The sequence below is a fragment of the Onthophagus taurus genome, chromosome 6 (genome assembly GCF_036711975.1).
Source record: "Onthophagus taurus isolate NC chromosome 6, IU_Otau_3.0, whole genome shotgun sequence".
NCBI classification, from domain to species: Eukaryota; Metazoa; Arthropoda; class Insecta; order Coleoptera; family Scarabaeidae; genus Onthophagus; species Onthophagus taurus.
In genome coordinates, this window is record NC_091971.1 from 908,416 (window position 1) to 935,388 (window position 26,973).

General features: G+C 32.2%; 1 protein-coding gene across 1 annotated transcript in view; it reads right to left on the minus strand.

Moving 5' to 3' along the window:
- LOC111421726 (zinc finger protein Gfi-1b-like) overlaps positions 1 to 26,973 on the minus strand; it is a 49,192-nt gene that overhangs the window by 5,120 nt on the left and 17,099 nt on the right. The window contains exons 3-4 of the mRNA XM_023054908.2: positions 18,171 to 19,068; positions 17,532 to 17,713 (exon numbers count right to left, since the gene is read on the minus strand). Of these exons, the coding sequence (XP_022910676.2) occupies positions 17,532 to 17,713; positions 18,171 to 19,068 (1,080 nt within the window). The remainder of the gene's footprint in view (positions 1 to 17,531; positions 17,714 to 18,170; positions 19,069 to 26,973) is intronic.

The window sequence follows — 26,973 nt, forward strand, 5'->3', positions numbered from 1 at the left end:
AGGTGAAAGCAAACGTCACATTTTTGTTTTGTCGTTTGGTGTGATAACTGGTGATAACCCCGTTGTATAAGCAAATATTCTTCTTTACTTTCCTTTGGCTAAGTGTTTTATATCCTTTAGTTAACTGTTAAATAAACTAGGGCCACTTTTATCACCTCTTCATAACTTTATCCGATAGATAAATTGGCGCTCATAGCCAATGAGAGCAATATATTTATATTATATTTAAAATTATGAATTTTGTCTTGGAAAAACCTTAAATTCATATTTTTTTGCATTTATTTGTAAAATGTACTTAACCTCTTCAACATAAATTATTGGTATAAACCGGTATAGAAATACCTATATTTAAATTTCGCGCTTTAACCTAATTAGTTCCCTCACAATCCCCTTGGGAGCGCTGAATGTACCAAAAAATAGTGGGGAGATGACCTTCTATATACATAATATATATAAATTTTTCTATGGCTCAAACGTCAATGTGACATATTTACTTCAAAACATGATAAAACAAAACTCCCGGTTAATTTTGCCAACTTTACAACAAATTGATAGGTATTATAGAAAAAAAATGAACTATAGGTCTAGTTTTATTGTAATGTCAAATATACAAAGTACAAAGTAAGTAGATATGTCCTGGTTTCTATGGAAATATATTTTTGTATATTGCATTTTAAGTGAAATCCACTGTATTTATTTAGATCGATTTTCGTCATATTAAAATAGGTTAACACATGGTGTTATTTTTTGATTACAAAATAGCTGTGTACCATATTTACAACGTGTGATGATTACGAATGTAATATGTAGAACACCTAAATGGTGTTCTTTTGTCAATACACACAACATTCCCAAACATAATAAAGAGCGATGATCTGTATAACTAATCACCAAAGTGACAATACGCTAATCCCAATACTGATTAATTGATCGAAACGGGAAAACGGATAATGACGATGATCGGTCTTGCCACTACCGAAACGGCGACGTTAATTTGTTAATTTTTGGGCGCTGGTATTAATAAATGTGGTAACCGTTCCGTTAATCCCGCGCAATATATACGGTAATAATAATAAAAAAAAACCACGTCCCCGACCAACTGTTATATTAGCATTACGTGTCCCTAACGAATATTTTTTTTATCTGTCTGGCGCGTTCGTGATCGCTATATTAGTTTTTGGGTTGACAGGTTCAAGTGGTGCCACCGTAATAAAATTAGCCTGTACATGTGTAAATTATTATCACGATTTAAGAGGCGAAACGAACAAAAACAGCGATTTCAGTAAACAATCCGACGCATTGTTTGATTTGCTGTACTAAACGTTCGCTCTGATGAACGTAGGTTTTGATGCTTTATTAGTCTGTCAATCAAAAAAAAGAAAAAAATAATAATAATAACACGAACAGAAAAAAAAAGAAAATTAAAAAAGAATAGTACAGAGGAAAGATGAAAAATCTAGATTCACAATCCCAATTTATCACATCGGCAATCCTGACGTGTACAGGGTGCGAAACTTCGACGTAAATTCTGATTATGAGAGCAGATGGCTCTGGCTCGTATTGAGGGTTACCTCCTCAATTATTTACCACTTTTCGTAGTGCTTTTTACGGATTTCAATCCCTTTTACCGTTCTGCTTCCACCAGCAATTACAACCATAAAATTTATTGAAAATTAAAACAGAAAAATTTTCTTTTGGGTTTTCTTCGACACCTAATAAATCAATACATTTCCCGTCTGCGGTATACTGGTTTGAGCGTTCTGTAAACTTTAATCCCACCGGGTTAGTAAAGAAAATATTTAGCCTGGGGCCAATCTAAATTTGCCGGCTCAAGTGGTTGGCCTGATTGGACCGTATCGAGAGCGCGGCTGGTCGAGTGTTTTCCTTGCAGGATTGCTCGTCGGCGGGATACGCGATGTGGATTTTTCATCAGACCCTTTTTCCTAACCCCTCATTTCCCCGTTCACCACCCCTGAACTGTACCCATCCTCGATTAACCAATCCACCATTTGATCGTTAAATTCGATAAACGACATCTGAAAGCTACAAATTTCGGACAAAAAGATTTATTTGATAATTTATCAACAAAATATAAATCATATTGTGTCATGTTTAAGTAGTTAAACTAACGGGTAGATTTGAAGACTTAAAACTTTCTTGGGGAGGTAATGGTGGTACGGATTAACAGCAACAGAAAGGCTTACAAGACCCTAGGAGGTCATAAACCAACGACGGGAATCATTTCCTTAAGTGCAAACCAAGTATCCACTTAAACGGAGCTAAAATCTGCCCAACCGGGGGCCGCATCCACACCAGAAGAGCGTAACGTACCCTCTCTCGGTACGCGCAATAATCGTAAATTCTATTAAAACATAACCACGGCGCGAAATCTGCCGCCATTACGACGATGCAGACCGCCCTCCCTGCCGCCCCTTTCGTCTGCTTTCTGTCGTCGAATGAGAGAGAAAGATAGAAAGGGCAGAAGGGTGAGGAGCACCCCCGAGTTTCGCCGCGACGCAGTCGTCGCGGGGGCGGCACAAACCCCTCATTCCCCCCGCGAGGCCCGCTCAATCTCTCTGAAAGCCTTCCCAAAAGCCATAACGCTCAATTATTAAGCTCTATTGCTCATATAAGTCGTTTTAAGGAATGATTGCGAAGCCGCAACCCCGAAGTGTATTTTTGATTTTTTTTCTTTTTTTCGACCATTTGAGGTTTTGTTTTCAGATTTATTGGATCGATTTGTTCGGAACAAGAAGTTGGGGGATAAATTATTGAGTGATTTACTTCGTTGTTTTTATATGATACGAAATAAATATGTTATGGTAAAATTTTCAAGAAAAAAAAAATATTGTATGGTATGCGGGGGTAAAAGTGTGGCACGCTTAGGGCGCGCGGCAATCTGAATTTATAGCCTCCTCGAGTACGCCAGGGACGTGCCCGGGCATTATTAACGGGCAGATATTGAAGCCGGGCCTCTGGAATTCCAATTTGCCTCCGAAATCCCGTACCCGGTCTCTTCTTAATGATTACTTTTGATTTATCGCGACGCCTCTAGGGTGGCTTTATTATATTCCATTGTTCAGTCTCTCTTTGGACTTTGGTCCAATTCCATATTGAAGATCCACTTCATGTATAGATATAAGCGATTATTATCTAGTTAATATCCTATCATTTCAATATATTACCCAATAAAATCTTATTGTCATTTGAATGAATCATACCGGGAATTTCATATAACTCGCAATATATGGATGCAGTAACGATAGTTACGAAACTACTATGCACTTGCACTGTCCAACATAAAATGCAACATATCTTAATAGTACAAAGAAAAAGGAAAAGGTTTGTTTGGAAAGAAGTGACGTCCTTATCATAATTCTGAGTTTCCATCTTAAGAGACGCACAATAAAAATGTCGTTCAATAAAAATATACCACAATTTAAGGCTAAATAACTAGGTCTAGGTTAGTTCTTATGACATTGCTGGGTAGCGCTAGTTAGCACTAGATATCACTATGTTGCATATTTTTGTTGAACTAAAACTAGAACTATCACTAGAACTAACACTATACCTAGATCTAGAATGTAGTTGTAGGTCTAGTGTTAGTTCTAGTTTTATACTAACACTGTCATAAGAACTAACACTATACCTAGAACTAGAATCATTCGGGTTTAGCAGTGTTGAAAGACGTGCGGCTAAACCCGAATGTTTCTAGTTCTAGGTGTAGTATTAGTTCTAATTCTACACTAGCATTGTTAATAGAACTAACACTATACCTAGAACTAGAATCATTCGGATTTAGCCGTCTTGAGAGACGTTCGGCTAAACCCGAATGTTTCTAATTGTAGGTCTAGTGTTAGTTCTAGTTTTATACTAACACTGTCATAAGAACTAACACTATACCTAGAACTAGAATCATTCGGGTTTAGCAGTCTTGAGAGACGTGCGGCTAAACCCGAATGTTTCTCGTTCTAGGTATAGTATTAGTTCTAGTTCACACTAGCACTGTTAATAGAACTAACACTATACCTAGAACTAGAATCATTCGGGTTTAGCCGTCTTGACAGACGTTCGGCTAAACCCGAATGTTTCTAGTTCTAGGTATAGTATTAGTTCTAATTCTACACTAGCATTGTTAATAGAACTAACACTATACCTAGAACTAGAATCATTCGGGTTTAGCCGTCTTGACAGACGTTCGGCTAAACCCGAATGTTTCTAGTTGTAGGTCTAGTGTTAGTTCTAGTTTTATACTAACACTGTCATAAGAACTAACACTATACCTAGAACTAGAATCATTCGGGTTTAGCCGTCTTGAGAGACGTGCGGCTAAACCCGAATGTTTCTCGTTCTAGGTATAGTATTAGTTCTAGTTCACACTAGCACTGTTAATAGAACTAACACTATACCTAGAACTAGAATCATTCGGGTTTAGCCGTCTTGACAGACGTTCGGCTAAACCCGAATGTTTCTAGTTCTAGGTATAGTATTAGTTCTAATTCTACACTAGCATTGTTAATAGAACTAACACTATACCTAGAACTAGAATCATTCGGATTTAGCCGTCTTGAGAGACGTTCGGCTAAACCCGAATGTTTCTAGTTGTAGGTCTAGTATTAGTTCTAGTTTTATACTAACACTGTCATAAGAACTAACACTATACCTAGAACTAGAATCATTCGGGTTTAGCAGTCTTGAGAGACGTGCGGCTAAACCCGAATGTTTCTCGTTCTAGGTATAGTATTAGTTCTAGTTCACACTAGCACTGTTAATAGAACTAACACTATACCTAGAACTAGAATCATTCGGGTTTAGCAGTGTTAAGAGACGTGCGGCTACACCCGACTGTTTCTAGTTCTAGGTATAGTATTAGTTCTAATTCTACACTAGCATTGTTAATAGAACTAACACTATACCTAGAACTAGAATCATTCGGATTTAGCCGCACGTCTCTCAAGACGGCTAAATCCGAATGTTTCTAGATCTAGGTCTAGTGTTAGTTTCAGTTTTAATTGTTATTTAGCCTTAAATTGTGATATATTTTTGTTGAACGACATTTTTATTGTGGGTCTCTTAAGATAAAAACTCAGAGTTATCATAAGGACGTCGCCTTTTTCCAAGCAAAACTTTTTCATTGCAAAACTACCCAAATATACAGGGTGTCTCACGTAACTGGTTCGTTAGAACTTTTTCATCTTCCACTATTCGTAGAGATTTGAAATTTTGGTAACATGGGTTGTTCATTCGGAACTTTCGATCTAAAATATTTTCAAGATGGCCGCCACTTCCGGTCTACCGGAAGTAGACCATAACTTCGCTATTTTAAATGGAATGCTATAGTTTTTATTACACACTTTAAATGTACGTAAAAAAATAGGTTGACTTTCATAAAAGTTATTGGTACCTAGCGTTTTTTGTTTTCGAGTTATTTTGGTTTTAAACTTTTTTTGATAAATTTCAACAAGCTCTTTAAAACTCTATATCTCAGCCAAAGTTCATTCAAAAAAGATCTACTTTGGCACGATTACTCTTCAGATGTTGTCAAATAGATTGCCATTTGTTGTATCGGAGTATCTTATACAGGATGGTCAAAAATTGAATTACTGTTTCTCCATATTCAATGGCAAGAAAGTCGAATATTTTAAATGGAACGCCCCATATTTTTTTAGGCTATCAGGAAGAGAATTTAATTCTCTACAAATTACCTATACACATTCCCATACCTATTTATTGTAGTTTGCCTTATATTGCGATATTTATTAAAACATGCAGAAATGCAGGTTTTTTTATTAGAAAGCTATGGAATGTTGACAGTTTTTGGTCATGTTTGTATTATTGTTGCCATTAGTTAAAAGTTAGGTAAACCAAACCAACCCAACCTAACGACCATCACGAGGAAAAATTTCAAAAAATTGATAATGAATCTATTAGTTCTGGATATATCGAGACCAAAAGAAATCGCACATTTCCGGTCACCAGTGATGAAGACAACGAAATAAATAATTTAACGTATTTTATTGCATTTCCAAATTTAATTTAATAACAAATTTATATTATGAATTTATATTTTTATTCAAATCTAATTTTTGTCATTAACTTTTTGTTTTAATAGTTTCATTTATTTGATCTTCTGTTTGTTATTTTTGATAAGTAAAAGCTAGTAAACTGAAAGATTATCAATCGTAGTTAATAGTACAAATAATAATAGAAATAAATTAAACAAAAAACTGTCAAAATGTTATGGCCTTCTAATAAAAATACAAACGGTTTCCTGCATTTTCTGCATGTTTTGATAAATTTACGAATATGAGAGAAACTACAATAAATAAGTATAGGAATGTTTATAGATAAATTGTAGAGAATTATATTCCCTTTCGTGTAGGCTAATAAAATATAGGGCGTTCCATTTAAAATTTTCGACTTTCTCCCCATTGAATATGGAGAAACGGTAATTCAATTTTTGACCACCCTGTATAAAATATTCTGACACAATATATGACAATCTATTTGAGAGTATCTGACGGGTACGTGCTAATTTAGAGCTTTTTTGAATGAACGTTGGCTGGGATATAGGATTTTAAAGTGCATGGTGAAATTTGCCAAAAAAACCTTAAAATCAAAATAACTCCAAAACGAAAAACGCTAGGTACCAATAACTTTTATGAAAGTCAACATATTTTTTTACGTACAATTAAAAGGTGCAATAAAAACTATAGCATTCCATTAAAAAAGTTCTAACGAAGCAGTTACGTGAGACACCCTGTATAGCATAGTAGTTTCGTAACTATATTTACTGCATTTATATATTGCGAGTTATATGAAATTCTTGGTATATTAAGGTATTGTTACTATTGCTTAGATAAAAACTTCAAAAGTCAACATCCGATCTTATTCGAATTTAATTAACACATATTTCGTTATTATCTCTTGACGTTTACAATAGCTGATAAGCATACACACTTAAGTCACCTTTGTCGGCGAAATTTTATAAAAAATTGCAACAATAAATTTAGAAATTCATAAGTATACACTTAAATCATAACAAACTGCTATTTCTACTTCTACTTTAGAGATGAATCTTTTAATGGACAAAAATGAAGGGCGCATGCGAAAAAATCCAACCCCCATGTGATTATTATATACGTGATACCGGAGAACGCCCAGGTCTCTTGGGGGTGACCAACAATCAGCGTGCGCTTGATTTGGGGCCCAGAGGGTTTCCGTACAGAACAGAGGGCAGCAGCTTTCATAAGTTAATTATTTTTTTCCCGCGCCCCCTTATTTTGTTATAGGACAAAACACTTTGAGCAAGTGCACAAACACCCTGTATGAGGATGTCATATGAACAAGTGCTCTAAAAATGTGTGTATCATTTAATTAATAATTTATTTTAACTCATATTTTTAAATTTAATTTAGCATTGAACGAAAAAAAATTGTAAAAAGAATACACTTACTACCATATCAATTTACTCTGACTCCAAGTAGAGTTCTTTCAGTGGGGTGCTAATAAAATTAAGGGCAGCAAATGGCCCTCTATGTTAACGCCGAACCACATGGGTCTACGATCACGGAAGGTCCCAAAAAGATTATATCATGGAGGGATGTTAGTTCGTTATACTAACTAAAATAGGCTTGTGGAAATACGATGTTTTTCGATTCGATTCGAAAAATAATACAATTACGTTAAAACGAAAGATCGGGTTTAGAATAAGGAATGTTTAAAGTGAACCATCAAGTCTTAATGGAGAGTTCGCCTTCCGGTTCTGCGCAAGTTCAATTTCTTTTTGGTAATTTGTAGCCGGTTCGCGAGAAGAATTCTAAATCGGCCGTTTCCGACGACGAGGACGGTTCGGAGCCTCAGATTTTCCGGAAATCACCGCGTAGGTTGCTCGGCGGGCTTCTTTTCGCGTGTGAGAAAGGCAACCCCGGAACTGGTTCTCTCAAAGTTTACCGTTCCTTTGCGCCAATAAACACTGTCCGTTCTTGAACGTGCACACTTTGTCTGAACTCTACCTATCCGAAAAGAACAGAAACGTACTTATCCCCAGGGAATGTGAAAAATTAATGATCAACGTACTTCCCTTCGTTTTCAGTTCGCAATTTACAACGTTTATCTCCGGAAAATTCTACATTAAGTTCTTTTCATACAATAAGTTTACTTTTTATATTGTTAGTTCTCCCAAAAGATAATCAATTCTGCCTCTATCATCAAAAGACTGATATGAGAAAAAATGACTGATAAACTCATTGAATTATAGATTGAATTATCTATAATTTGCTATTTGGTGTAATGAGGAATCAGCTGAAATAATGGCAAAACGTGGCAGAATATAGCAGAAAAGGATCAAGATCTACAAATTAGATGATATCTTTCATTTTATATACGGATTATTTCTTTATCATAATAAATAATGATTAGATAAATAAGTTTAAGTTAAGCTAAGAAATTTCAAAAAAACTGTTGTTTCTTAGACAAAATTAAAATCATAAATAATGAGGTTCGTTGGTAAAATAGAATGAAAAAAAAAAAAAAACTTGTCGGGGGGATGTGAAAGAAAAGAAAAATAATTACGACACGAATTCTTCCTTCCCGTTTTCGAATCAATTAACGTCTCTTCGTCTCACCCCTTAATTACAGTTTTTTGCAATTACGCCAAACGTCGTGACATTGCCAGAAGGAAAGGCGGGGTTGGTCCATTTTTAAAATTGCCACTCGCCGTTTCCGCTCTTCCACCCCACTTTTCTCAAGCCAAAAAGAAGATTGCATGGAGAGTGTTAGACTCTTTCTTACCGTATCCTCCCCTTTCCGTTTCAATTAGATGACTTTCATTCCAAGGTTTTTATTCGTTTCTAAGGCGGATTTTTATGTTACTAATTACTTTTCCGGTCACGTTTTTCTAATTTTCACTATTAAAAAATCGAATTAACATAAAATTATCGGAATCGAAAAGATTTTAATTGTATTAAATTTGAGAATGTTTCTGCATCCCTTAATTTGAACTGTGAACGAGTAAATATATTGGGGTGGGTTTGAAGCAACTGCTCAGTTAGCCGCAGACTCTTCAGTCCATTACGGACACACTCCCGGACAAAAGAGCATTGCCCGGAGCTCTGGTGTCGGGTTACCGGATAACCATCAACCCCTCCAATATTAGCAGTCTGGATTAGAAAAGCCAATAATGATAATTATATTAGTATTGAATTGTAATCTTTCGTAGAGGAGACAATTTCTCACGCTCTTCCCCAATATATTCTTGCATGTTTGCAAAACTCCCCCTTTAAATTATTGATTAACGTTTAAGACGGTATCTTTAGTTGGATTAAAAAATTTATCATTTTTGAAAGAAACGATTAAGTACGTTGAAAGGCTATTGTGGAAAAGGGATCTTCGCCAATGGATAAAGTATCTGTGGTAATAATTTACTGGAAAGCCACGTCGACAAATAATAAGAGCTCTAAGATATGCTTCTAATGTTAATTCTAGTGACAGTGCAATATTAAAGTAGAACTAACACTAGACCTAGAACTAGAAACATTCGGATTTAGCGGTATCGGTTTTGGCCTATTACTTACAAGGGGACCTTACGGGTTCGTCATCACCGATTTTGTTCATATTTATAGGGATTGAAGATCAGTACTCGGACATCATTTTCCTGAAGCAGTTCGATCCCATGCTGGAAAATATCCGAGAAAATCGATTTCAAAATTTTCAAAATATTTCGCAACAATAGAAATGCGGTAAATTGAATCTTCGTTCATAATGCCGATTAGCCGAGCGGCGTGGGTGGGGCTTTGGATGCCCAAGGTCGCAGGTTCCAATCCTTACTGTTCGCAATATTTTTTTTTATTTTTTCATTATTAATGATAATCATTATTTTTAATGATTATTAACAAATATTAAATAAATTCAAAAATAATATTAAAAATAATAGCACAATGTCATCTGTTCATTGTCAAACCAAATAATCCAGATTATGCATACGGATGGCATAGTGATGACAAAATAATTTATTTATTGTTAGGAGTATTATATAATATGAAATATATTAACAATACGAATAATATACGAACCGCCGTGCCGATCAAAACACGTTTCTCACGTGTACTTACCAATAGATTCGACACGGGAAGAGAAATAAACTTTTTCGGTGAATCAAAGTCGTCCGCTATTGGACAATAGCGGATGACTTTAAACAGTTCCCGTGCGGTTATTATAAACATTTCGAAAAAAATTTATTAGAAAGATCGCTTCAGAAAATGTATCCTACAACCGTATAATGCTCTGATGCGGAAGATACCGGGCACCCTGTATATAGATATAACAATAAATTATAATAACAGATTACTATTTTTAATGAATATTACATGAACTGCCCATGCCCTGCTGTTAACCGTATCAGATTCTCGATTTTTGGGTGGCAGTTTATCTCCCCAAAGGATTTGAATGACCTTTTATCGAGCAAGGTATTAATGTTCGTTAAGAGCGACTGCACGGTAAAATTTGATAACAATATCTATCGGGGTGCAATAGATCCTTAGGTATCTATACCTTGCTCCGCGAGGTTGGTTAGTCCGCTTATCCCATATGTAATCTATGTAATGTAATGTAATATATATTGTTATTATCGTATTGTTCGTATATTATTCGTATTGTTAATATATTTCATATTATATAATACTCTTAACAATAAATAAATTATTTTGTCATCACTACGCCATCCGTATGCGTGATCTGGATTATTTATTTGGTTTGACAATAAACAGATGATATTATGCTATTGTTTTTAATATTATTTTTGAATTTATTTAATATTTGTTAATAATCATTAAAAATAATGATTATCATCAATAATGAAAAAATAAAAAAAAATAAAGCGAACAGCAAGGATTGAACCTGCGACCTTAGGCATCCAAAGCCCCACTCACGCCGCTCGGCTAATCGGCATTATGAACGAAGATACAATTTATCGCATATCTATAGTTGCGAAATATTTTGAAAATTTTGAAATCGATTTTCTCGGATATTTTCCAGCATGGGATCGAACTGCTTCAGGAAAATGATGTCCGAGTACTGATCTTCAATCCCTATAAATATGAACAAAATCGGTGATGACGAACCCGTAAGGTCCCCTCGTTAGTACTCCAACATTCGCAATAATTAGTATTTCTTTTAGGTGTTGGACACTGCAATTAATAATCAAGTTCTGGGGTTAACCTTGATTATTAACAAAATTATTTTCATTGAATACAACTTTATTTATATCAGGTTTGAACAATCACTTTCAGTTCTTGTGTGAATTATTTCGAATTTTACAATTTTCGCCGATTAAGTTTTAAAAATTCGTATAAAATCCAGTTCTTGGAATATGAGTATAAAAATTTGCCAAAGTGTTAATAAAAGTGTCCTCTTTCCAATGAACCAACTCGTTTTGAAAAATAACTTTTAGTTTTTGAGAAAACAATATTTGAAGTTTTGATAAAATTTTCGATGTTGCAATTTTCATCGATAACTTGCAAAATTCGCTATAACATTAATTTCTAGAAGGAGCCTCGTGGAAGGATCACCAATTATTAATTAAAATATCCTCTTTTTAATGCAAAAAGCCGTTTTGAAAAATCACTTTCAGTTCTTGAAAAATAAATTTTTGAAAAGATCGACAATTTTTTCAAATTTTGCATATTTCGCCGATTAAGTTTTAAAAATTCGAATAAAATCCAGTTCTTGGAATATGAGTATAAAAATTTGCCAAAGTGTTAATAAAAGTGTCCTCTTTGCAATGAACCAACTCGTTTTGAAAAATAACTTTTAGTTTTTGAGAAAACAATATTTGAAGTTTTGATAAAATTTTCGATGTTGCAATTTTCATCGATAACTTGCAAAATTCGCTATAACATTAATTTCTTGAAGGATCCTCGTGGAAGTATCACCAATTATTAATTAAAGTATCATCTTTTTAATGCAACAAGCCGTTTTAAAAAATCACTTTCAGTTCTTGAGAAATACATTTTTGAAAAGATCGACAATTTTTCAAATTTTGCAATTTTCGCCGATTAAGTTTTAAAAATTCGTATAAAATCCAGTTCTTGGAATATAAGTATGAAAATGTGCCAAAGTGTTAATAAAAGTGTCCTCTTTCCAATGAACCAACTCGTTTTGAAAAATAACTTTTAGTTTTTGAGAAAACAATATTTAAAGTTTTGATAAAATTTTCGATGAATCGATAACTTGCAAAATTCGCTATAACATTAATTTCTTGAAGGATCCTCGTGGAAGTATCACCAATTATTAATTAAAATATCCTCTTTTTACTGCAAAAAGCCGTTTTGAAAAATCACTTTCAGTTCTTGAGAAATAAATGTTTGAAAAGATCGACAATTTTTTCAAATTTTGCAATTTTCGCCGATTAAGTTTTAAAAATTCGTATAAAATCCAGTTTTTGGGATATAAGTATGAAAATTTGCCAAAGTGTTAATAAAAGTGTCCTCTTTCCAATGAACCAACTCGTTTTGAAAAATAACTTTTAGTTTTTGAGAAAACAATATTTGAAGTTTTGATAAAATTTTCGATGTTGCAATTTTCATCGATAACTTGCAAAATTCGCTATAACATTAATTTCTTGAAGGATCCTCGTGGAAGTATTACCAATTATTAATTAAAGTATCCTCTTTTTAATGCAACAAGCCGTTTTGAAAAATCACTTTCAGTTGTTGAGAAATAAATTTTTGAAAAGATCGACAATTTTTTCAAATTTTGCAATTTTCGCCGATTAAGTTTTAAAAATTCGTATAAAATCCAGTTTTTGGAATATAAGTATGAAAATTTGCCAAAGTGTTAATAAAAGTGTCCTCTTTCCAATGAACCAACTCGTTTTGAAAAATAACTTTTAGTTTTTGAGGAAACAATATTTGAAATTTTGATAAAATTTCGATGTTGCAATTTTGATCGATAACTTGCAAAATTCGCTATAACATTAATTTCTTGAAGGATCCTCGTGGAAGTATTACCAATTATTAATTAAAGTATCCTCTTTTTAATGCAACAAGCCGTTTTGAAAAATCACTTTCAGTTCTTGAGAAATAAATTTTTGAAAAGATCGACAATTTTTTAAAATTTTGCAATTTTCGCCGATTAAGTTTTAAAAATTCGAATAAAATCCAGTTCTTGGAATATGAGTATGAAAATTTGCCAAAGTGTTAATAAAAGTGTCCTCTTTCCAATGAACAAACCCGTTTTGAAAAATAACTTTTAGTTTTTGAGAAAACAATATTTAAAGTTTTGATAAAATTTTCGATGTTGCAATTTTCATCGATAACTTGCAAAATTCGCTATAACATTAATTTCTTGAAGGATCCTCGTGGAAGTATTACCAATTATTAATTAAAGTATCCTCTTTTTAATGCAACAAGCCGTTTTAAAAAATCACTTTCAGTTGTTGAGAAATAAATTTTTGAAAAGATCGACAATTTTTTCAAATTTTGCAATTTTCGCCGATTAAGTTTTAAAAATTCGAATAAAATCCAGTTCTTGGAATATGAGTATAAAAATTTGCCAAAGTGTTAATAAAAGTGTCCTCTTTGCAATGAACCAACTCGTTTTGAAAAATAACTTTTAGTTTTTGAGAAAACAATATTTGAAGTTTTGATAAAATTTTCGATGTTGCAATTTTCATCGATAACTTGCAAAATTCGCTATAACATTAATTTCTTGAAGGATCCTCGTGGAAGTATTACCAATTATTAATTAAAGTATCCTCTTTTTAATGCAACAAGCCGTTTTGAAAAATCACTTTTAGTTGTTGAGAAATAAATTTTTGAAAAGATCGACAATTTTTTCAAATTTTGCAATTTTCGCCGATTAAGTTTTAAAAATTCGTATAAAATCCAGTTTTTGGAATATAAGTATGAAAATTTGCCAAAGTGTTAATAAAAGTGTCCTCTTTCCAATGAACCAACTCGTTTTGAAAAATAACTTTTAGTTTTTGAGAAAACAATATTTGAAGTTTTGATAAAATTTTCGATGTTGCAATTTTCATCGATAACTTGCAAAATTCGCTATAACATTAATTTCTTGAAGGATCCTCGTGGAAGTATTACCAATTATTAATTAAAGTATCCTCTTTTTAATGCAACAAGCCGTTTTGAAAAATCACTTTTAGTTGTTGAGAAATAAATTTTTGAAAAGATCGACAATTTTTTCAAATTTTGCAATTTTCGCCGATTAAGTTTTAAAAATTCGTATAAAATCCAGTTTTTGGAATATAAGTATGAAAATTTGCCAAAGTGTTAATAAAAGTGTCCTCTTTCCAATGAACCAACTCGTTTGGAAAAATAACTTTTAGTTTTTGAAAAAACAATATTTGAAGTTTTGATAAAATTTTCGATGTTGCAATTTTCATCGATAACTTGCAAAATTCGCTATAACATTAATTTCTTGAAGGATCCTCGTGTAAGTATTACCAATTATTAATTAAAGTATCCTCTTTTTAATGCAACAAGCCGTTTTGAAAAATCACTTTCAGTTCTTGAGAAAAAAATTTTTGAAAAGATCGACAATTTTTTCAAATTTTGCAACTTTCGCCGATTAAGTTTTAAAAATTCCTATAAAATCCAGTTTTTGGAATAGAAGTATGAAAATTTGCCACAGTGTTAATAAAAGTGTCCTCTTTCCAATGAACCAACTCGCTTTGAAAAATAACTTTTAGTTTTTGAGAAAACAATATTTGAAGTTTTGATAAAATTTTCGATGTTGCAATTTTCATCGATAACTTGCAAAATTCGCTATAACATTAATTTCTTGAAGGATCCTCGTGGAAGTATTACCAATTATTAATTAAAGTATCCTCTTTTTAATGCAACAAGCCGTTTTGAAAAATCACTTTCAGTTCTTGAGAAATAAATTTTTGAAAAGATCGACAATTTTTTCAAATTTTGCAATTTTCCCCGATTAAGTTTTAAAAATTCGTATAAAATCCAGTTTTTGGAATATAAGTATGAAAATTTTCCAAAATGTTAATAAATGTGTCCTCTTTCCAATGAAGCAACCCGTTTTGAAAAATAACTTTTAGTTTTTGAGAAAACAATATTTGAAGTTTTGATAAAATTTTCGATGAATCGATAACTTGCAAAATTCGCTATAACATTAATTTCTTGAAGGATCCTCGTGGAAGTATTGCCAATTATGAATTAAAGTATCCTCTTTTTAATGCAACAAGCCGTTTTAAAAAATCACTTTCAGTTCTTGAGAAATAAATTTTTGAAAAGATCGACAATTTTTTCAAATTTTCCAATTTTCGCCGATTAAGTTTTAAAAATTCGTATAAAATCCAGTTTTTGGAATATAAGTATGAAAATTTGCCAAAGTGTTAATAAAAGTGTCCTCTTTCTAATGAACCAACTCGTTTTGAAAAATAACTTTTAGTTTTTGAGAAAACAATATTTGAAGTTTTGATCAAAATTTCGATGTTGCAATTTTCATCGATAACTTGCAAAATTCGCTATAACATTAATTTCTTGAAGGATCCTCGTGGAAGTATCACCAATTATTAATTAAAGTATCCTCTTTTTAATGCAACAAGCCGTTTTAAAAAATCACTTTCAGTTCTTGAGAAATAAATTTTTGAAAAGATCGACAATTTTTTCAAATTTTGCAATTTTCGCCGATTAAGTTTTAAAAATTCGTATAAAATCCAGTTTTTGGAATATAAGTATGAAAATTTGCCAAAGTGTTAATAAAAGTGTCCTCTTTCCAATGAACCAACTCGTTTTGAAAAATAACTTTTAGTTTTTGAGAAAAGAATATTTGACGTTTTGATAAAATTTTCGATGTTGCAATTTTCATCGATAACTTGCAAAATTCGCTATAACATTAATTTCTTGAAGGATCCTCGTGGAAGTATTACCAATTATTAATTAAAGTATACTCTTTTTAATGCAACAAGCCGTTTTAAAAAATCACTTTCAGTTCTTGAGAAATAAATTTTTGAAAAGATCGACAATTTTTTCAAATTTTGCAACTTTCGCCGATTAAGTTTTAAAAATTCCTATAAAATCCAGTTTTTGGAATATAAGTATGAAAATTTGCCAAAGTGTTAATAAAAGTGTCCTCTTTCCAATGAACCAACTCGTTTTGAAAAATAACTTTTAGTTTTTGAGAAAAGAATATTTGACGTTTTGATAAAATTTTCGATGTTGCAATTTTCATCGATAACTTGCAAAATTCGCTATAACATTAATTTCTTGAAGGATCCTCGTGGAAGTATTACCAATTATTAATTAAAGTATCCTCTTTTTAATGCAACAAGCCGTTTTAAAAAATCACTTTCAGTTCTTGAGAAATAAATAGTTGAAAAGATCGACAATTTTTTCAAATTTTGCAATTTTCGCCGATTAAGTTTTAAAAATTTGTATAAAATACAGTTCTAGGAATATAAGTATAAAAATTTTCCAAAGTGTTAATAAATGTGTCCTCTTTCCAATGAACCAACTCGTTTTGATAAATAACTTTTAGTTTTTGAGAAAACAATATTTGAAGTTTTGATAAAATTTTCGATGTTGCAATTTTCATCGATAACTTGCAAAATTCGCTATAACATTAATTTCTTGAAGGATCCTCGTGGAAGTATTACCAATTATTAATTAAAGTATCCTCTTTTTAATACAACAAGCCGTTTTAAAAAATCACTTTCAGTTCTTGAGAAATAAATTTTTGAAAAGATCGACAATTTTTTCAAATTTTGCAATTTTCGCCGATTAAGTTTTAAAAATTCGAATAAAATCCAGTTCTTGGAATATGAGTATAAAAATTTGCCAAAGTGTTAATAAAAGTGTCCTCTGTGAACCAACTCGTTTTGAAAAATAACTTTTAGTTTTTGAGAAAACAATGTTTGAAGTTGTGATAAAATTTTCGATGTTGCAAGACGGCTAAACCCAAATGTTTCTAGTTTTAGATCTAATGTTAGTTCTAATGACAGTACCAGTGTATAACTAGAACGAACACTATACCTAGAACTAGAATTATTCGGGTTTAGCCATCTTTAGAGACATGCGGCTAAACCCAATGATTCTAATTCTAGGTATAGTGTTAGTTATAGTTTAACTTCAAAAGTCAACATCCGATCTTATTCGAATTTAATTTCGTTATTATTTCTTTACGTTTACTAAGACGGTAGCGTTAGTTAGATTAAAAAATTATTAATTTTTGAAAGAAACGATTAAGTACGTTGAAACTCTATTGTGGAAAAGGGATTTATTAAAACCGTCTGCTTCGCCAATGGATAAAGTTTCTGTGGCGCCGCCTTCAGTAATTAGTAAATAATTCACTGGTAAGCCACGTCGACAATTAATAAGAGCTCTAGAGCTCTAAGACATGCCTCTGGTAAGGGGTAAATTTTGCAGGGTGTATACACCCCTTTCATTTTCTAGATCGCGGTGAATTATTACCCGGATGTTAATTATTAAGTTAACGGGGGATGATCGAGAAAATTAATCGTTTTGTTATTAAGATGAAAATGATTTTTTATTTTAACTCACCGGTGTGAATGTAGGTGTGTTTCTTCATGTCGGATTTTTGATGGAATCTCTTTCCACAGAACTGACAAGGATACGGTCTTGTGTCAGAATGGATGAGGAGATGTGTTGATAGCGTTGACGATCTCTTGAAGGATTTTCCACACTGTTTACATTCGAATACTTTTTCTACGTTATGTACAGCTCTGAAAAAGAAAACATAAAAAATATAAAAATAAAGAACAAACATTATTATTTAATCTTGGAATTTTTTTAACTCATCTCTAAAAACGATTATGACAAATCATTTTAATGCCGTAGTAATAATATAAAGTTACGCGAAATAACTCACGTGCCACCATAAAAATTGAACAATTACGTGATAAAAATAAATTTAACATAGATTATTTATATTTATTATTTCGCTTAATATCTTTTCCTCATTGTCAAGATTATCCACCAAAGTTTATTTTTTTTTTAATTTAAGTAATCCTTCCGATTTCCACGCGGACAAAAAAAGGAATTTGATTATGCATACATCGTATCTTGACATCTTTATCAACGAAACAGATCAAAGTCTTGATTTTTATCTAAAATATTTTAAATCCAATACTTTCAGATTTAAAATCACTAATAATTACTAAAAAAAAATTTTTTTCTTACCTATGTTGACTTAAGCTGATTTCGTGCCCGAAAGTCTTATTACACAATTCACAAGCGAAAGGTCTCTTTCCATTATGAGATCGTCTTGCGTGCACTTCCAATCCGTGTGGGGTTGAGAACATTTTTTCACATTTTATACAAGAATACACGTCGCCCAGAGGCATCATGCCTGGTCTCATTAGTAAGTGATGATGATGTGGGTGCATAGCGGCCCCAAATTGATTTCTCAACCTATAAAGTTCATCTTGTTGAACTGGAGGTGGATATTGGCTAGCTGCAGCTGCTGCTTGTCCGTTTGCAAGGGCTGCTGCCATGGCTCCTATGTATATGGAGGTTGGGTTTGCTAAAAGACGATCTTCACTTTCTTTAGGAGTTGGATAAATTGGAGGAACTAATCCGGGGTGCACAAAATTTCTTGGTAAAAATTGCGAACTGTATTCTTGAACCGATTTTAAATGCGTATCTCTTAAAAAATCTACCATAATCGTTGGATACATATAAGATCGCGTCACCGAAACCGTTTCTTGCACCAGCGGTCGTCCCTTTGGAATATCCGGTCTTAAAAGAGCGCTTACAGAAAAAGTTTCAGATTTCTTCGGCGACGATGAAGAACTTTTCGGTATCTCAGTTATTGAAGGTGGTCTGGGAGATGGGGAATTTGTTCTCGAATGAACCGGAGAATCAACTTCCAATTCAGGGCTTGTACTAGGACTCGGTCTCGGACTTTGATCCAATCTGGATGGGGATCTATCCCATTGACTCTCCCTTAATCGAGGGGACATCATCATCAGTTCTTTATCGCCATTCGATTTTGACAAATTATTGTTATCGTAACCATGATCGTCTTCATCATCGGATGATTTTGATACTAATCGATTAATTCCAAATTTAATTTGATCTGAAAAAATAAAAATCGGTCAACTAAAAAAGTATTGTAGGCGAATTTGAGTTTGAATTTATGGAAAGCGTATCCAAAGCTAAACATAGAGAGCGAGATCAATGAGCCGTGTCACGTTGTGCAAAGTGTAAATTGACTGAAACCTCCAGGGGTACGTATGGAAATCCAACCCCCTCAATTACTGGCGACAATGATCCCCTTTTCGGGGTTCTGATCCGGGGTCACCGACAATTAGCTCTCTGGACGCGATAGAGAGATTCGCACTCGCCCGGAAATATTAAAAAAGTCCCATTTCCCCCGGAGATGTTGATTCGTGTATTCGACGCGGAATCCACCGCGGGCTTAACATGGAGAAGGATTGGTTCGCAGTCGAACGGAAACAAATCCACAAACAATCCCTGATTGGAAAGTAGGAAAGAATATCGGAAAATAGGCAGGTGTGTCCAACGACCAACGCTTTAATCAAAGAGTTGTAATTGCTCTGTAAATAGCATTGATTTCCACTGATTGAACAGGGCGTATTTGTGTTTACGCTTTGATCTCTGCTCGGAATAATTTCGAATCGCGAATAATAATGTTCTAGTTATCTGCTTTTCACCAGCCAAAATTTACTATTTCAACGAATTATTGATTTGTTGTAATACATTTAAATGAGGGGATTAATTTTAATTTAATGTTTCAAAATCTGTATTTGCAATTTAGCATAAAAAGTTTTATGTAAATTTTAATTTCATAGAATATTTGGACCACGTTATGCATCACTTGACTTTTCAACTTGTTTTATGTGATTTAAGTCTAACCAGCTTCGATCCTTGGCCATCTTCAGAGACTCTACAAATAGATTTCTTTTTGTTTTGTTAAAAAAGATTGTTAAAAATTAAAGTTTAAAAAGTTGTAAAATGAAATTAAGGATGAAGTGTTACAAGTGCATGTTAAAATTTAGGAACGTTCTCTTTTAACAAAAGAAAAATTAAGAAACTTGGGAAAAATTCAAGAATCATCATGTGGCTTAAAAATCGACGATTATTTTTAATCAATGTGAAATAACTCAAAAAACACGTTAAAAATAAAAAGAAAGTGCGGAAAAGTGACTAACACTAGATTAACTTCAGTTATAAAACTTCTATTATATGATAACTAACTTCAGGTTTAAAATGTCAACCTCAATTTTGACATATTTATAATCTTTGTTAAAAATCCTTTAAAATGAGTACAAACACGACATATTTATCTTCAATATTAATGAAGTTATGGTCAACTTCCGGTTAAGAATGTCAACGTCAATTTTGACATATTTGTAATCGTCGTGAAAAATCCTTTAAAATGAGTCCAAACATGATACGTTTACCTCCAATATTACTCGAGATATAAGCAACTTCCGGTTTGAAATGTCAATGTCATTTTGATATATTCATAATTTTTATAAAATATCTTAATATTTGTCACAAAAACAAAAATATAATAAAAAAAAATAAAAAATTAAGGTTGGTATTAATATTTCAAAATTAAATTAGTTGCTAACTTCGGGTTTAATGTTTTTTATTCTAACTTTTTTGTTTTTTGAGATAAGTACGTCGTCTTTGGACTCATTTTAAAGGTTTTTTAATGAAGATGACAAATATATCAAAATTGACGTTGACGTTTCAAACCGGAAGTGATTGTATTTCCGTTAATATTAAAGTTAAATATGTCGAGTTTGGACTTATTTTAAAGGATTTTTTATGAAGTTGACAAATATGTCAAAATTAAAAGTTGAAAGTTCGAACTTTTTGGTTTTTTGAGATAAATGCGTCAAGTTTGGACTTACTTTAAAGGTTATTTTATCAAGATTACGAATATAATAATAAAATTAAAGTTGACGTTGAACTAGAACTAACACTAGACCTAGAACTAGAAAGTTTCCACTTCTAGGTCTAGTGTTAGTTCTAGTTTAATACTAACACTGTCACTAGAACTAACGCTATACCTATTACTAGAATCATTCGGGTTTAGCCGTCTTGAGAGACGTGCGGCTAAATCCGAATGTTTCTAGTTCTAGGTCTAGTGTTACTTATAGTTATACACTAACACTGTCTCTAGAACTAACACTAGACCTGGAACTAGAATCATTCGGGTTTAGCCGTCTTGAGAGACGTGCGGCTAAACCCGAATGTTTCTAGTTCTAGGTCTAGTGTTACTTATAGTTATACATTAACACTGTCACTAAAACCAACACTAGACCTAGAACTAGAATCATTCGGGTTTAGCCGACTTGAGAGACGTGCGGCTAAACCCGAATGTTTCTAGTTCTAGTGTTAGTTCCAGTTTTACACTAACATTGTCACTAGAACTAACACTATACCTGGAACTAGAAACCCGAATGTTTTTAATTTGAAATCTAGTGTTAATTCTTATGACAGTGCTATTTAGCAATAGATATTACTGCGTTGCACATTTTTCTTGAACTAATTAATTTTACAAATAGTTTTAATTGTTATTCAGTGTTAGATAAATATAAAGCCAAGTCCACTAAACGCAACGAAATTTGGTGAACTACAAAATTTTGACATCTTTCTAAATTGAAATAAATAAAATAAAGAAAATATTTTTCGCACAAAAATAAATCAATTTGTTCAATATTTTGTAAATAAGTATCAATAAGTCCTGTTAAAGCAACGTTGGTGGTGGATTTTCAGATATGGATAGATTTTAATCTAAGCGCAACGATAATCCCAGCCATAAAAGATATTATTAATCAATTAATCTGTGCAATAAATTTATTATAAAGCCAAATAAAAACAGATTAAAAATGACGTGGGGTGTTCACGTAATGATCGAATTTTTATTTATTTTATATTTTTTCGGGCGAGCCGTGGTAAATAAGGAAAGCACGAACGTGGCTCGATAAAGAGAGGGTTATAGCTTAGCTTATCGTTACTTATGAGCAATAAAAAGATTTACCAACGAAACCCGATACCGAAAAAATTCAGATTTTACAAAACCCGTTTCGTTTCTTATCGTGTATATTGGCAAACGAAGATTTGGAAATTCTATTTTTGAATGTAATCTCGAAGGATTAATCAAAATGAAAAAAATCCCCCTGTTTTACATAAGATGAAAATTAGACGACGGGACGGAAGGATTAGAAATTCAATAGAAAGGGTAACACATCCTTAATGATTATCTTTAAATTATAGCCCTTTTTGTCGATTATTTGCATAACGAAAGCGAGTAAAACAGGCGTCCACTTGTTCAATGGAGGGGCAGCAATGGTAATTTGTCACGCCCACCAGACGTAATCATGTTCGCTACGATTCGCAAAAAGCAAATAGAACACGAACCCCCGGACATATTCTCTATAAATCAATTTTGTTGTCACTTGTTACAGTTTACAGAAAAAAAGGAGTATTGATTTCTGTTAGTTGTTAATGGTTTCGACTAGATTAATGAAATATAAAAAAAACTTTCTATAATTTTTTATATAGATAACAAAAAAAATAAAACAAAAAAAATACTGAATTTTTGACGATAAGCAAAAAGTTTCTAGTTCTAGGTATAGTGTTAGTAGAGCTGGGTAACGCTAGTTAGCACTAGATATCACTATGTGCATATTTTTATTGAACTAAAACTAGAACTAACACTAGATCTAGAACTAGAAAGTTTCAGGTTTATAATATTTCTAGTTCTAGGTCCAGTGATAGTTCTTATGACATTGGTGGGTAGCGCTAGTTAGCACTAAATATCACTATGTTGCATATTTATTGTATTAATAACCCATTACCAGTAATTTAGTCTTGTTTGATTATCGTATTGATCGTAGAAGAGTTTTTTTTTGAACAATTATAAAATAATGTTAGATACTATACGCTAGTGAATTTCGGTACATTTTATTGTTCTTTAATGTTCTAATCCTAAACTATCACTTGTAAAGTCGATGCGAAGTAATTTTAAAGATTCGATACCAGATAACCTCAATTTAAATTCTTCAAAATTATTTATTTAAATCTTTATCTGCCTGGATCAAACCTATTTAGAACGATAAACTTAACTTGGTTAACAAAGAAAATAATTAATATTTGTATGGAATAATGAAATATGGATGAAAATTTATAAAATTAATTTGAACATATTGGAAAATTTATAGTTGAGATCAGAAGAAAATGAATGGATATTTGAAAATTGTTTTAAAAGAGCATTAAAATTACGAAATATCACGCATAATTATAAATAATTTTAAAAATTTAAATAATAATTTGACAAATTGAATTAGAGACATTTCAAATGTCAAAGTTGGCTACATTGAAAAAATTAAGACACAAATTCCAAATCTATAAATTTAACCAATCAGGAGAGGTTATTTGGAAATTTAACATCCGAAAAACGGAATTTATCAACAAAAAGAGTGTGCTTCCTGTTGTCTAAAGAAACACACACATTTTTTTTGCTCTGCTGAAAATTAATTAAATCAACGTGTCAACGAGTTAAAAAAATTATATCCGTTCCTGTTCAACTTTGAAAAAACAATTCATCCTGTTCCTATTAAAGAAGAATATCCGTTCCTGTTCAATAATTTCGAAGAAACGATTAAATTCGCTCCTGATCAAGTAAAGCAATTGGTTCCGTTTCTGGTAGAAACCATCATCACTAGCGAAGAGAAAAATTGAAGAAAATATTATTCTGAGTTTGACCTCCAAGGTTCCCATAGAAACAAATTGGCTAAGTTATTTTTTTTTTATAATTTATTGTTTTTGTTGAAAAAAACTCTTCTTACCTTCAATAAGAGAAGTTCTTGCTAAGTTCAATATAAATTTTGAGATTACGATTACAATTTCCTAATTAATTTAATATTTGACGAGTTGTTTAAGACCATAACATATCTGAGTTGATAAATATTACTTCGAATCAACTAATTTAGAATATTTGTTTATATAATCAGTATATTTTGTTAATTTGTTAATTTTGTCGACAACATCTCAATTTGATTGCATCTTAAGTTGTGCACATGTTTGTCTTGACAGTATTACCAAAACCTGCCTTAACCCTGAGATAATTCGACAATTCTGTTTAAATATTTAAATTTTTTTCAATTTAATAAAAAAACAAATTATTATAAAATTTAGTAATGTTGTTTTCATTAAAATAATTCTTTTCAAAAGAAGAGGGACTATTTGCGGTCCATTTGGAAAAACATTACATTATATTGAACTAAAACTAGACTGCGTCTGAAGACGCACGGCTAAACCCGAAACTTTCTAGTTCTAGATCTAGTGTTAGTTCTAGTTTTACACTAACATCGTCACTAGAACTAACACTAGACCTAGAACTAGAAACATTCGGGTTTAGCCGTCTTGAGAGACGTGTGGCTAAATCCGAATGTTTCTAGTTGTAAATCTAGTGTTAGTTCTAGTTTTACACTAACACAGTCATAAGAACTAACGCTATACCTAGATCTAGAATCATTCGGGTTTAGCCGTCTTGAGAGACTTGCGGCTAAATCCGAATGTTTCTAGTTCTAGGTATAGTGTTAGTTCTAGTTTTATACTAACACTATCACTTAATAGTAGAACTAGAATCATTCGGGTTTAGCCGTCTTGAGAAACGTGCGGCTAAATCCGAATGTTTCTATTTCTAGGTCTTGTGTTAGTTCTTATGACATTGCTGGATAGCGCTAGTTAGCACTAAATATCACTATGTTGCAAACTGTTTCGAGAAGATTAATGAAATATAAAAAAACTCTCTATAATTTTCTATATAGATAACAAAAAAAAAAAACTGAATTTTTGACGATAAGCACATAATAATATTGCGTTAGTAAATTTTTTCAAAAATAAAAAATATATAGTAATGCGTGTAAATCCATTAAGATTTTTGAAATAATTCGTTTGGGTCAAGGAAACAAAACAACATTCTAAAACGACACTTATCTTTATAATTACAACCAACCCGACTTTTTGGTATTCGACTTGATGATCTCGAAAAGTTAAAAAATTTAGAGAATTGGTTACGAATCCTGTAAATCTATAGAAACTAAATAGCTCAAAGCAAAAATACACACGTTATATGAACTTATTTTATTTATATCACACAATTTTCTTGCAAAAAACCTTTTTTGTAGTACGAAGAAAACGGGGGGGGTTATAACTGTTCCCTTTGATGGCTTAGCTGGCTCATTAAGTTATGACCGGGCAGTTTAACGGGGGTAATTTTCAGTTGTGGGGTCGCGCAAGGGTAAGCACCCACGGTTCCGCGTCCCTCCCCGTTCATTTAGTACAACACGATACGCGTTACATAAAGAATGGAGGTGTAATATGTACGGGGGTTAGCTTTGAATTATTCATGATTTTTGGGGGTGACATCTGTTCCCCGGTATACACTCTCACCTCTTTTGAGTACGGTGTACCATTTCTAAGCTATTCTAAAATATATCTTATGATCTTATCTCTTTTTTAATCTAAAATTTTTTTTTAAAGATAAAAACTCGATATGTGAATATTGAAATAATGAAAAAGTCTCTTTCTGCCAAACAGAAGATTTAGATTGCAGAAATATACGATAAGAAAAAGCGCAGGAAGATACTAGATATTAGTTAAGATTCTAACCTGTGATTATTAGGTCTTGGTGTGAAATTTAAAGTGCTTATAAGGAAAAATATGTTTGCTAATTTTATAATTTTAATCTAGCATTGCCAGTTAAAAGTTCGTTATTCGTAGTAATGTTTCCATTTTGTTAAACAATGTTGTACCATTATGCCATAACTACCATAAATCAGTTAGAAGCTTCTTCTACAAAAGGTAATTCTCAAAATATTCTGGACTTAAGGTATAAGTGGTTGATTCCAATATCTAGTGGATGAAGCCAGTATCTAACAGATGATTTTATAAATAATTATAGTATCTAGTTGGTAATTTCAGTATAGAGACTAGAAGCAGAATCTAATGATTGGTTTGCAATACCTAGTTTATGATTTAAATATCTAGTTGTTGGGTTGGGTTGGGTTGGGTTGGGTTGCAGTACCTAGTTTATGATTCTAATGTGCAGTCGTTGGGTTGGCTTGGGTTGTGTTGGGTTCCAGTACCTAGTTTATGATTCTAATATGCAGTCGTAGGGTTGGCTTGGGTTGGGTTGAGTAGCAGTTCCTAGTTTATGATTCTAATATCCAGTTGTGGGGTTGCATTGGGTTGGGTTTGGTTGCAGAAGCTAGTTTAGGATTCTAATATCCAGTTATTGGGTTGGGTTGGGTTAAGTTATAAGGATAAGCAGTTATTGTTTATAATACATGGTTAAATTTCTTGAATCATTTTTAGTAAAGAACTCTCTTACAATTAGTAAAATACTCTATCGATAACCTGTTTGAATTTAATTCTTTTGTATATTTTGAAAATGATTTTAGTTTAAATAATTTTCTTTTGTACGTTTATTATAAAGATTTTTTTTTGTTGAAAATTATTATTGTTGTCTGGAAAAATGTGAAAAGTCGCAATGAATCCTCATAGTTGGAACAAAAACTATGTGAAACTAACACGTTTTGTACGACAAATGATTAATGATCTTGTGATGTTTGTGGTGCAATAATCAAAGTACGAGTGCACGTTTTCCGCAAAGTAAGGATCTTCATTGTCATTTGTCATTCGGGACGGTAAACAAACGGAAAAGTTTTTTTTTTCGGACATCGTTACATTCGAAGGACACGACGCAATTGATTATCAACATAATAGTGGTTTGATTGGTCTAATATTATTATACATTATTCTAACAATTCCAAATGAATGCCCGCATTCAAAATAAATTGCGTATATCAATTTCATATGTGTAATAGACAGTGTACAATTTTTTTTATTTCACCCGTAGGTATACTATAATTAATTAGCAATAATTTTTTAAATTTTACTACTTAATGATTTTACTTTATCATTATTATTACTTATT